At 35.5% G+C, this 14,185-nt stretch overlaps 1 protein-coding gene across 1 annotated transcript in view; it reads right to left on the bottom strand.

Moving 5' to 3' along the window:
* Positions 1–5,116: 5,116 nt before the first annotated feature.
* LOC135219705 (S-phase kinase-associated protein 2-like) overlaps positions 5,117–14,185 on the bottom strand; it is a 132,741-nt gene continuing 123,672 nt past the window's right edge. The window contains exon 8 of the mRNA XM_064256691.1: positions 5,117–7,810. Coding sequence (XP_064112761.1) covers positions 7,624–7,810 — 187 coding nt within the window. The 3' untranslated portion in view covers positions 5,117–7,623. The remainder of the gene's footprint in view (positions 7,811–14,185) is intronic.

Genomic DNA, 14,185 nt, shown 5'->3' with positions numbered 1-14,185 from the left:
AATTTTAAGCAAACCCTTGCCAAGTCTATTTTTTGGTCTGCCATTTTTAATTTGCTTATTTTTCTCGTCTACACTAATTAGTGTACACCAAATAATACTTACTGGAAACACAAATTATAAGATTAATATAAAATGCTGATCCAAAACAATTTGTTTAGTTACAATACAGTGTATACCAATAAACAAACGGCTGTGCATAGGTTTACATCACAAAAAGCCACGTCCTTTCTATATGTGAATGAAATAACTCTCTCTTACATACATCCATTATTTGGTATTTAAATTTTCTAACTTTCTCTTTGGCTACAATAGTTATTTTCTTTAACAACAATTATTCAATGAAACGTTAGTAGAAACCCATAGTTAATTTTTCTATGTTTTTCTGTACTACAACCTTCATTACTTATTGAGCAGCATATCTATTATTTACCTTTTGACCTTTAAAAGTTTATAAATTCATGATTGTCAACCAAATGTAAAATTTTTACATTTGCATCCTGAATAAAAAGGGAGTGAGTTTTTCCAATAGTTAGTAAAACTTGAACGATATACTCATTGAATATTTGTAAAACTAAATGAACATTTTGTTTCTCAAAGGTGTAGGGAGATAACGCTTTTAATGATAATATTATGAATGTTCAAAGAGTAAACCTCTGTACCAAGAAGTTTTTCAAAGGGCTGAATGGTGCATAATGAATTTCGTTTTCCAAATTATTGACTTCAAAGGATAACTGAGGTAACTTAATTGTTTTATTTATAACTTTCTGGCCAAGGCAATTATTCCTGATACATTTTAATAATTTTACTGAAACATACACAAAAAAGGACATTTGTTACTCTGAAATAGGTGAGGATACACTATAGACAGCTGTGGAATTCTGGGAAAATAGGACACTGCTTCCCAATGATAGGCAGCATTAAGATGTCACAATGCAAAACACAGTAAAAATGATTTTTTCTAACCCTATAATTACTTTCTTCAGTGTGCAGTGCAAAACATCAGCTTTTATGCTTTGATTGAGAATTTGTTCAACTTACTTGAATTTATACTTAATCTGTTCAACATAAAGTAAAATGCGCCTGTTGCAGCTTCACTATGTATAAGCTGTTTTATGTAAGCTATGGCTAGGCAGGTGCTAGCATTCCGGGGTGGCTAAGCATCTGTTACATAAAAGGGATATATTAAGACAATATGTTTCAGACACCGTTGTAATGTGAAGTGCTGTGACATTACTTAGAATGTAGGAGTCATCATTTAACTTCCCTTAGAGACAGAGTGCCCGAGGTGACAAGCTCAGGGAATGCTGATGTGTCTTTTTGGGTGGCGTGATATCAAAGTTGCTGTCTTAGCAGGTCAGTGCGATGTCCTGTCGCTATGCACGGGCGGTCGCAGAGGTGACTTCTGAAACTGGATACAGGCAGTTCCTGCTTGTGGACAAAGTTTGTGAGTTTGTGCGTGTGTGCGAGCTTTTCCCTACATATGAGAGTGTAAGGTAACCAAGGTGATAGATCCTTACAGAAGCGGCAGAAGCCAAGATGGCTTCTGCAAAAGTATTTTTGAGAGAAGTGTTGTGAATACTGTGTTGAATGGGTAAGCATACTTATTTCGGCCAAAAGTGTGGCTTGTCTGTATTTGAATATTTATTTCAAAGATGTTCTATTTCATATGATCTTTTGATTTTAATCTTGTGCTTATCAAGGTGTTCTCCTGTCTTCTAACAGGCGGTTCTGGAGAAAGGGGAACTGATCTGAGACAAGGAGAACTGACTTAATTACTATGGTGTACTGTAGTATGACTATGCCTAGTTTTATGACTAAGATAATGTTGGATTATTGGAGTAGAAATTTGGAGTAGGGTTATCTGAGTCAACCTTTCGTTTAATCTTTTTTGTTAAGAAACAGAGTTATTTAGTTTACACTTTGCTTTTAAATAAATGTTATTTTTTGTAAGTTCACATGTCTGATTTGATGGCCTTAGATAATGGAGGGAGAGGGTGTGTCATGGAGAGAGAGTAGAGATATGTGGATAGAGAGAGAGAGAGAGAGAGAGAGAGAGAGAGAGAGAGAGAGAGAGAGAGAGAGAGAGAGGGGGGGGGGGTGTTGCCAGTGCTTTAGATGCACGATCCATTGTTACCTTTTAAAATAGAAGAACCGAGATTTAAGAATCTTCTGTTATATATATATATTACAGTAACATAAATTTCATTTAAAAGTTAAGCTTAATACTTATATAGTCAAATTTTTCCTCTCTCTCATTCATAGTTTGTGGTAGGTAATTTTTACCTCATCCATTTTTACCTTTACCGCCTAGAACTGTAAATGTGGTTCTAAAACATAGACATAACCAAGAGTTTCAATAGTCCAAATAAAAAGCAATTTCAGAACAAAAATTTCTTAAAAGTGTTCGAGAAGACTTCTAAAAATAAGATCAGTTAGTCGGAAGGGGGAAATTAGACACTTGTATTCAGGAAATGTTACAAGCATATTGGGGGAGGGAATTAAAGCCCTTGTTATTTCAATTTTGTGTGCTGTGACCTTGACTTTTTCCTGCCTGTAGCTTCGTCCAGGCGTGTATTGTTCATGCTGTCTCTTATGTTTTTGCATGCCCTCTTTTTTTTTTGTGTCTGTAATTATTCTGGAAAGGCTGTCTTCAAATCTTCTTCCAGTATTGCCTGCAATTACATTATTGGTACATGTTATGAAGGCATTTTCTACAATCAGTCTGACCAATTTATTTGTTCTTGTTATTATTATTATTGGAAAAGTAAATCCACAATAATATGTCTGATCTTGTTATTTAAAATACAAAGCAGAAAGCTTTCGAAGACCTGCACGGTCCTTCTTGTCAATCTGAATACAATTACTAACAGTGACCATACAAGAACTTTGTTTTTTGACTAGTTTACAAATTGCCTGTTTGATGATGTAGTTGGCTCTTCACGTTATCCCCTCGTTCTCCAACGGCAAACCAGCTAATCGCCTAGATCTTCGAAGTGGCGGTTCGTCTCTTGAATCGTTTGATATGTTGTCCATAGCAGCTTGGGCGCCTGCAACTAGGGACACGGGATGGGTCTCTGTTACCTGAACGAAAAGATGAGGCAGCGGCAGTATCAGAGGTGGCTAGATTATTGGTGTTATTACCATGCAACCTATGTCTGTTATAATCTCTGATAAACCGACAGCAAATTATTTAAAATAAAATCTTCTTGCGTAAAGGCTTTATTGCCATCCATAGAGAGACCCCTGTTAATAATTGCTCCTTCAACTAACCTTCTAATACCTGTATCCTTACTATTGAAAATTACTTTTGACTCGTTCCAATTAAGGCGGTGATCGGCATTTAAACTATGTGAGACTAGTGCATTATTCTCAGCATGCAAATTATAAGCTCTTTTGTGTTCATTGATTCTGACTGGCAGTCCCCTCCCACTTTCTCCATAATATTTCTTATCGCAATCCAGACAAGGTATTTCATAAACACCAATTTCTTTGTTAAAGCTATGGTTGGAGTTATTATTTTGCATGAGACAGCCTTTGAGTGTATTCTTATAGTTGAATACCAGGTTGACCTTTTCTTCACCTTTTTCATTTACTGTTTTTCTAATATTATGTAAGTTGGGATTAAATGGTAAAGTTAGATACTTTTTTGTATTCATATTGACTTTTTATATAGAAAATCCTTTTGGCTTTAGTGAAGGCATTATTTATGAAATTTTCTGGATAGCATAATTTTCCAAAACCTTCTTTTATATGATGAAATTCGCTGTCAATATATTCAGGATCACATATTTTCAAGGCTCTTAGGATGAAATTTATCATTATATTTTGCTTTACTTCATTATTATGAAAATAATAGAAGTGGACATAAGCTTTAGCATTAGTCACTTTTCTGTAAACACTAAATCTAAAACTAAATGTAATAGGGTCGTGGTATACCAAAACATCCAAAAAGGGCAGCTTATTTTCTGCTTCATATTCCACTGTAAATTGAATGGAAGGTAGTATGCTATTGACAAATCTCAAAAACTGTTCGAAGTCTATTTGATTACCTTGGAAAATTACGAAGACATCGTCGACATATCTGGCCCAAATGAGTGGTTTTAGATTTGATCACATTTGGAGAGGATTTCAGTTTCTACAAATTCCATGCATAAATTTGCAAGTATGGGGGATAAGGGTGAACCCATGGCTACGCCAAATTTTTGTTTATAGCCTTCATTGTTGAATGAAAATATTGTGGATGAGACACAGACGAATCAAGTCTAAAAACTGTTCTGTAGGAATAGGGAAGTTAACATTTCCAATATCTGACTGTTCTTTTAATTTTGTAAGGACAAACTCAAGAGGCACATTAGTGAAAAGGGCCGTAACATCTAGGCTAATAATTTTTCCTCTTACATTACCCAGTATCCTAAGCCTGTCTATAAAGTTACTTGAATGAAATAAGTGAGCATTAGAAAAGGAGCCAAAAATGAACTCTTAATCTTGGAAAAAAAAAAAAAAAAAAAAAAAAAAAAAAAAAAAAAAAAAAAAAAAAAAAAAAAAAAAAAAAAAAAAAGAAGTAGGAAAAAAAAAAAAAAATAGTAGTAGTCCGCTTCCACGCTCATTCCGAGACCCCCCCCGGCATACGGGAGACAATTTTTAATATACCACTTCGGCGTTTAAGGGTTAATGGAAACAAGTTAGTCAAAACGACCAAAACAAGCTTTGTTAGCATAACTCAAAGACATGTGAAAGAATGTGCATTGCTGTTGTTGAATGCTAAGGGGTCAGAGGTGAGGTTGTTTTATCAGCTGTTTTAAGTTTTTCTGCTTTCATCTGCATGACATCATCATATTATGTAACTCCTATAGATAGGTGCCTTATGAATTCAATACTGATTAAGACTAATTATGACTGATGGGTTTGTCATAAAACAAATTAAATTGCATAAACTCTACATGCATTTCCCAAACACTTGTTTGGTTATACCTGATGGTTGCTAACTAGTCCAGACATAACATAGATACTAATGTGATATTAAAACTGAAGTTATAGGATAACACCAACCCATACCTGAGTGCTAGAAGAATGATCATCTTTTTCTCAAGTATCCATCCTCATCAAAGAAAACAAACAAACTTTTCTTTTTATTTCCCATTTGCATTACATTTCTGTATGAAATTCTGTGTGGAATTCTAAGAACATAAAATAAAAACAAACATGAATCAAACTGAAATAATTCATATATCCTTTCATGTTAGAATCACATGTAAAAAGTTTGCAAAAACTATCTAAGATGTATGCAGGAATACAAATGACAAATTCAACACAAGTAATGTAAAATTATATACATTTAAAAATCTTATCTGTACAGGGTTTATAATAAACTTAAACTAAAACATTTAACTAAGCATTTCATTAAAAAAAAAAAAACTTGGAAATACTCTCCGCTATTGACCTTTTATCACAGTTCGTTTTCTTTGTGACGCCATGAGACAATGACCAACCAAAACAACCCATAATATAAGTATTACACACGATAACATATAGCCCATGAAGATGTCAATGGCCATCACTAACTAGAAATATATCCATGTAACACTTGAATATTATGCTGGACTGATAATAACATACAAGACAAACATACAAAAATAAGCCTTAACCAAGGAGGAGCACCATCCCAGTTGAGCACTTTCTATGACAGAATACTTCTTCCACTTGCAATGTAAACACCAGAATTATAAAATGAGACATGGACTGCAACACATACAATCAAAACCTGGCTTGTTTGATTTATTATTCTGACTTCAAAACTTTACTTTGAAAATTAAAACATTTGATGAGCCATGCTATAAATTTTCCCCTTACAAGACTGCTTATAATGCAAAAAAATTTGTTAACAAATATAACTTATAATGACTCTTGCAGGTACATGCATCCAGTACGAGGGCCCAATATAAATACTGAATTTCTTTACATAATCATGGTAATATGTTACAACCCCAGTCTTAATTATGAGTATGACAAAATTGAGGCTAAAAATTATTGTGAGAAACAAATGTAAGCATATATCAGAGAAAAACAGGAAGCATACAAGAATAGAGCAAAATGTTTATAAATGTTTCTGTTTGTTTTATGTAAATGAGCATAGCACAAACGCTTTCCTCTCTGAATAAATTATCAAGATAAAGAATTAATACTATCACACAAACAATTAACTCAAAACCAAAGTATGGCATGATCTACGGTGGATAATAAGATACCTCGATAACATTTCAACATAGGAAATGCTGAAGCTTTCTGAAACTTTTACTTTAGCCAGTAAATATTCCGTAAAGCTCCCATTTCTGATGGCTTTATATGCAACAAAGTAGATTCCAGTACCAATGGAACATCCTATGCTTCCCAATCATTCTACTGCAACAATGATTTAACTAAAATGGCACCTCCTTGGCATACTCTGAGTGGGATACTAGAAAACGAGAAAGGCATTTTCTCACAGAGTGATAATCTCATCAGCAAATGAGCAGCATTTAGTAGATCCTCTTTTTAATCAAAATATATCAAAGCCTACTCAATACCAATTTTTTCCAACAAGTCTTATGACACAAAACTAACTGCAGGAAACATTACATTAAGTGACAGCTAAAAAAATGCAAGCATATATATGTATATACACCTAATACTTCATAGCACTTCATCCAATCATAAGACACTTAATAATGGTGGTAAAGTGCAGAATTACCCTCATCAAAAATCTTCTGTTGAAAAGTTGAAGCTTAGCCAAGTTTAATGCCTTTACCTTTCAAATTAAATAAATATGATGAGTAAAAGTATATGGACATCATGTAAAAATGATATTATTTTTTATACATTTTGTGGTGAAAACATCTGCACACTAAAATATTTTAGTAATGTTTGCACCACTACAGAAACAAAACCCTGTCAGAGAGAAAAAAGAGAAAGTACATCAAAGAAAAAATTATCCTAATCAACAGAGTGACTGGCATTCTGATAAGTTCCAATGATTAACACTATATACTTACCACTGGAAGAAAATTAACATATTGAATGAAAATGATAGTCAACGTGGTATCCATATGAAATGCACTCTTTGGTGTTTGGCTGGTATATGATTAACAATATGAGAAATTATGAATTACGCATTTCATCATTTGTATTGTGAAAACTAATCATAACTAATTTTTCCAAACACATGTACCATGAAAATATGTAATCATTTTACTTAACACAATATTGTATTCTCAGAAAATTTGTATTCCTGAAAAATTCAAATGAAATTACTCAAACAGCACCAAATTAACTATAATGAAACAGATAATACATAGCTGAACCTATGACTGGAATTTAATTTCATAAAATTCAAACATAAAATCAAATGACTGAAGAAATGAGAATTGCGTTGTAAAAATCCTTTGGAAATGAACATTGTACCATTTCTCCTCATTAAAAACCCACTATACATCAACTATTTCACTTATAACAAATGCAGCTATCAAAATCTTATAAATAACGGCAGTGCAGTACAGAATTATTAGGTTATCACAATGCACTTACGAAATTCAGTTAACTTCAGTGACAAGATACAATTATAAATTATCTACATGCAATAATCTTATTCTAATCTCGCACCCTTAGTCCCCATATTGACGTTCGGCGAATTCCAACTGTGGGCCGTGCAACAGATGAAAATAGATACTTGTTTACGTGGATCCGGGACAGACTTTGTCTTAGAGTTGCTATGGCACTCTCATTGAGTATTCCATAAATATCCAGGTACAAAAGGCTTGGAATCATCTTCAGTTCACTGAAAGTAAAAAAAAAAAAATTAATTAAACAATTCTACTTTACTTAAGCTATAATGCCCTTACAGTCTCCTTTTACTGAAGGTTGTGCTCATATACAGTGGTCCTCCTGTATTCATGGGGGATGTGTACCAAATGGTGCTCATATACAGTAGTCCCCTGTATTCGCAGGGGATGCGTACCAGACACCCCCTCACGAATAGTTAGAACCCAAGAGTAGTTGGAACCCTTACAAAAATGCTTAATACCTCCTGTTTTGTTAGTTAAAACTCAAGAAAACCTACGAAAAATGTTTATACCTGGTATGTTTAATATTTTTATAAAAAAATGCATTTTATGATGAAACTGATATAAAAAAAAAAACTAATTACTGTACTTGAGGAAAGAAGGCTTCATTCAAGTGTTATCTTCCAAGGTCAGATTTCTACCCTTATATATATATATATATATATATATATATATATATATATATATATATATACACACACACACACACACATATATATATATATACGTACATATGAATCACGAAAGTTAGGAACGTGATAAATCCATAAATAAAGATATATGCCACGAAAGAAAATAAACGACGGAGTATCCGTGAGACTTTTCGACGTTAACCCTTAAACGCCGAAGGGGTATATTAAAAATCGTCTTCCGTGTGCGGAGGGGGTCCCGGAGTGAGCGCCGAAGCGGAAAAAATATTTTTTTCAAAAAATCACAGCACGCTTAGTTTTCAAAATTAAGAGTTCATTTTTGGCTCCTTTTTTTGTCATTGCCTGAAGTTTAGTATGCAACCATCAGGAAATGAAAAAAATTTAAAAATTATCATTATCTATATAAATAATGCGATATATGATAGCGCAAAAACAAAATTTCATATATAATTGTATTCAAATCGCGCTATGCGCAAAACAGTTAAAGGTAATGAGTTAATTTTTTTTCGTTGTAATGTACACTAAATTGCAATCATTGGTATATAACACATTGTAAAACAATAAAAGCAACACAGAGAAAATATTATCACAATATAATGCATAAATTCGTAACGCCTGGATGTAAACCAATGTTTTTTTTTAAATTCACCATAAATCTAAAAATTGTCCTAGAGACTTCCAATTTCTTTCAAAATGAAGACAAATGATTGAATATTACTATACTGCAAGAGTATTAGCTTACAATTCCAGTTTTTGACCATATCTGACGAGTTAAAGTTGACCGAATGTCTTTTTTTATATGCAATTATTTCGGAAATTAGAAAAGCTACAACCTTCAAATATTTTTCATTTTATTCTACATAAAATTGGGCATATTTTCATATATAAAACTCTATGAAATGCCTAATATGAAATGGAGCAAATATTCCGAGAATGCGACGTACGCATTTCGGAGATTTGTGGCGGAGAATCCGCGCGGAGGGTGGAGAGTTTTTTTTTTTTTTTTTTTTTAAATTCACCATAAATCTAAATATTGTGCTAGAGACTTCGAATTTGTTTCAAGATGAAGATAAATGACTGAATATTACTAGACTGTAGAATTTTAGCTTACAATTGCGTTTTTTTCGACGTTTCGGTAAAGTCAAAGTTGACCGAATGTGGTTTTTTTCTATTTTCTTGTGATTTATATGCAAATATTTCAAATATGAGAAAAGCTACAACCTTCAATTTATTTTTAGATGTATTCTACATGAAAATTGCGCCCACAATTTTCCAATTTATATAAAACTTTATGTAAACGGCTAATTTTTAAAATGGTGCAAACATTACCACAATCGCATGTATGATTTTTTCGCAAGTGTTACCGCGCGGACGTAAGGAAAAGGTTATTTTTTTCATAAATTCACCATAAATCAAAATATTGTGCTAGAGACTTCCAATTTGTTGCACTGAAGGTAAATGATTGAATATTACTAGAATATAAGAGTTTTAGCTTACAATTGTGTTTTTTGACCATTTCGGTAGAGTCAAAGTTGAACGAAGGTTGAAAATTTGTCACTTATCATTTTTTCTATGAAAAATATTTCAAAACTGATAAAAGCTACAACCATGGTTGTTTTTAGTTGTATTGTGCATGAAATTGCGCACATTGCCATATATGAAACTTCATGTAACGGCTAATTTTAAAATGGTGCAAACATTACCGCAATCGCATGTATGATTTTTTTCGGAAGTTACCTTGCGCGGACGTAAGGAAAAAAGTTTTTTTCTTTATAAATTCACCCATTTAAATTCGAAATATTATGCTAGAGGACTTCTCCAATTTGTTGCAAAATGAAGGTAAATGATTGAATATTACTAAAATATATGAGTTTAAGCTTACAATTGCGTTTTTCGACCATTTCGTAGAGTCAAAGTTGACCGAAGGTTGAAATTTTTGGCACTTATCGTTGTTATTTATATGAAAATATCTCAAAACTGATAAAAGCTACAATCATGAGTATTTATTTGTTGTATTCTACATAAAAATGCACACATTTTCATACATAATACTTCATGTAACGGCTAATTTAAAATGGCACAAAAATTATGTCAAAGTGACAAAAATAATTTCCGAGATGTGTGTCACCGATACTTTTTAGTGCGGCAAGAAAGAAATTCGCGCTTGCGCGCCTGCGTAACAAGGCGCTTCATTCAAGAGTTTTTGGTGGTTGGTCAGGCCATGAAAAGTATTTTTACCGCGAATTTTTAAAAACTTTTGTATGTCGACGTAAAGTACGTCCAGTCGGCACCCGAGAGACAAAAAAAAACAAAAAAAGGATTTTGGACGTAGGAAAAATCTATTTCTGGGTGATTGGCTTTCTCGTGTCGCCCTATGAAAGGATCCTTAATATCATTCTTTCTAGGCAAAATTAATCTAAAATTACCAGAGAAAAACAAAATTAAGAAAATGTCAGTAAAACTGACTCGCTCACTCTATAAAAGAGTGTCGGTATGAGAATAGGGGCGAGTGGGATCACTACCACGAGAACATTCCCATTGTTTAGACCGCTTCCAATCAAAATCCCCACTAGGAGAGAGCTGATACTAACCGGGTGATGCGGCCTCTACTACTACCAATATGCCTCAGGGAAACGCTACGGCCACGCAGCGCCCCTAGCGGCATCATCCTTAATCTATGAACATCTTGTCCTGCAGGGAGGGGCAAACAAATTATAGGGAGGGTGGGTTTTCATAGGGCGACCCAAGTTCATAGGATAGGGGGGGGCGAGAGTACAACGAGCCAATCACCGAACACGAAGCCAATCACCCAGAAATAGATTTTTCCTACGTCAAAATCTTTTTCTGGGCTCCGCTTCGTGTCGGCCTATGAAAGAGTACCAGAGGAAACAGACAAGATGGGAAAAAGGACAATGAAAATCGTTTGTAAAAAAGAGGGATATAATATAAGTGAATCAGGTATATTACAGAATACAAAACTAAGTACTTTAAAGCTAACTTATTCTAAACAATAAGACATAAAAGAAGCCAATAATATAAAGTACTTAAAATTAACTTATATTAAACATAGTAATATACAATAATGCAATGCAATTTAACAAATAGATCCACTTAAATAAGGTATTTACATAATATACAAACATTGTGTCCTACCCTAGCATAAAAATAAGGGTAGGTACACTGAAGTACATTATAAGTACATAGTGTGGATGTCCCTAGCAAAAAAATAAGGGAGCAATCCACCAATATGATCTCAGCGGCTAAGGCTAGAGTATCCGAATAGCATGGCGATAGGGTGAGGCATGTTGGACGAGGTAGGTAGAAAGGAGACCTGGATCTATACTATGACTACTATACAGTATCAGGAGAAACAATGTTTCCCGCTGCTACTGCAGAAAATTTTAAATGATTCCAAGGACTTTAGGTAGGTGACGTTTAAAAGACTGTCGGAGATTTCCATCCAGTATACTTTTTAAGATCCTCGAAGTTCATATGTTGAAAGTAGTTAATTGAGGTGGCTACTCCCCTGATGTCATGTGCTTTTGGAAATGGAATCAGGATTGGCTTGTTTAATGAAGTAAAGGATCTGTTGTCTAGTACCTTTGTTTACTGATAAAGTACCACCTTTTTCTCTCATGAGAGAGAAACCTGAGGATCTTGAGGATGTGCGAGATAGAAAGGCTCTTAAAGTTGATACTGGGCAGAGAGAAGGATCTTGCGGAAGTGGGATGACTTTCCAAGGAGCCCACCTTGCAAGAGGATCCTCATTTTTAGCCAAAAAACTACGATCCGGAGCAAGCAGAACTTCTCCTGAGGGGAGGAATTCCACATGACCCGCATCTCTGGATAGAGCCGACAGTTCTGAAATTCTAGCTCCTGAAGCTAGGCTTAATAAGAATAACGTCTTTCTAAGAAGCATTATGAATGTACAAGACGAGTTGTCAGTATCTGATGCTAGTTTGAGGACATCATTTAAGAACCATGAGACTGCAGTAGTCCCTTTGAGAAGGTCTAAGTCTAGCACAGGCTTTAGGGATAGACGTAAAGTAAGATTCAGTTAGGTCTATCTGGAAACCCAACTGGAAGATCTTCAAAGCCGAATTATGAGTAGTAATAGTGCTAGCAGCTAAACCTTTTTCAAACAAGGATCTGAAAAAGGATTATGTTAAGTTAACTGTCCATGGTTGTAGTGTTTGATTCTTTCAGGAAGGATGCTAATTTTTTAACAGCTGAGTCATATTGTCTAATAGTTGACTCTCTCTTATCTGATTCTGGAAGAGGATGTTTTGTGGACAATCAATGTTAGCATCTTGTTAGCCGCAACTTCATGAAGTCCATAAAGTTTAGGGTCTGAAGATTCCTGAGGAAGCGAACACGTCCTCATTTGTACTGATTGTGACAGCTTGGGATTGGGAATCCGTTGAGGTCGGAGACCCAATTCCAGAAGCAGAGGATACCATTGCTCTTGGGCCAGTCTGGAGCAATCAGGGCTACTAGTCCCTTGAAAGTCCTCAGCTTGCTCAAGACTTTCAGAGAAGATTCACTGAGGAAAGACATAAATTTTTCTCCACTGATTCCAATCTAACGACAGGGTGTCCGTGGCATAAGCCAGAGGGTCCATGTTGGGGGCCACATAGCAAGGGAGCTTGTGGTTTGCTTGTGAAGCGAAGAGATCTACTTGGAGACCTGGGACTCTCCGGCATATCCACTGGAATGACCTGTCGTCCAGGGACCATTCTGATTCCAGAGGACCGACCGGGACAAAGCGTCTGCTATCACATTTCTTACCCCCGCCAGGTGAGTGGCGGACAGATGCCATTTGTGTTTGTCTGCTAGTGCAAAGATGGCTATCATGACATGGTTCACATGTTTGGATTTGGACCTCCTCTGTTGATACAATGAACTACCACTGCACTGTCCAAACTAGTCTTAGATGAGACTTTTTCGGGGGAAGAAGTCTCTTCAGGAAGTGTAAGAAATACTGCCATTGCCTCCAAGACGTTTATGTGGAGCTGGCGGAACTGAACTGACCAAGTCCCCTGGACTTGCTTGAATTGAGAATATCCCCCCCACCCGGACAGGGAGGCATCCGTGTGAATGGTTAACACTGGAAGGGGATATTGAAGGGGTACTAGTTTTGGCCAGGTTCTTCACTTTTGTCCATGGACGGAGCTGATTGCGAAGGATCTGTGGAATTACTGACAACTTGTCTCGAGATTTGGCGTTTGCTCTCGATCGCCAAACTCGGTTTTATATCTTTCAGCCTTGCTTTCAGGAGGATGTCTGTCACTGAGGCAAACTGAAGAGAACCTAGGATTCTTTCCTGGCTTCTCCTTGATGTTTGTTTGCATTTGAGAAATTGTTTCAGACTTGGCTATTTCTTTCAGTTTGACCACTGGGAATTGACAGATTGTGGGAAGACAAATCCCATTGGATTCCTAGCCACTGAAAACAGACTCTGGAGTAAGTCTGGATTTCGTCTTGTTTATCTGGAACCCCAGATGTTCCAGAAATTGAACTACCTTTTTCGTGGCTTTGAGACATTCCTCGACTGTTGGTGCCCAGATCAACCAATCGTCGAGGTATGCTGCTACCATTATCCCCTGAGTTCTCAATTGTTGAACCACCACTTCTGCTATTTTCGTGAATACCCTGGGGGCTACATTCAGACCGAAGGGCATCACTTTGAATGAGAATGTAAGATCGATGGAGCATGTGACGGCTCCACGAGGAAGTAAGGTCCTTACCTGCGAGATGGTAAGCATTTTTGAAACTTGTCGCAAACGAATGAAAGAGTTTAGCCTTGACAGTCTAAGATTACCCTTCTTTTTGTTGAGCCTTTCTTTGGCACCTCGAATAAGCGACCTTGAAATTTTAGATGCTTGACTCTCTCAATAGCTCCTTTCTGAAGGAGTTCGCTCGCATAATCTGTCAATTCCT

The sequence above is a fragment of the Macrobrachium nipponense genome, chromosome 1, assembly GCF_015104395.2.
Source record: "Macrobrachium nipponense isolate FS-2020 chromosome 1, ASM1510439v2, whole genome shotgun sequence".
Taxonomy (NCBI): domain Eukaryota; kingdom Metazoa; phylum Arthropoda; class Malacostraca; order Decapoda; family Palaemonidae; genus Macrobrachium; species Macrobrachium nipponense.
Note: the sequence above shows the minus strand (reverse complement) of the source record. Positions and strands in the feature narration are given on the sequence as shown.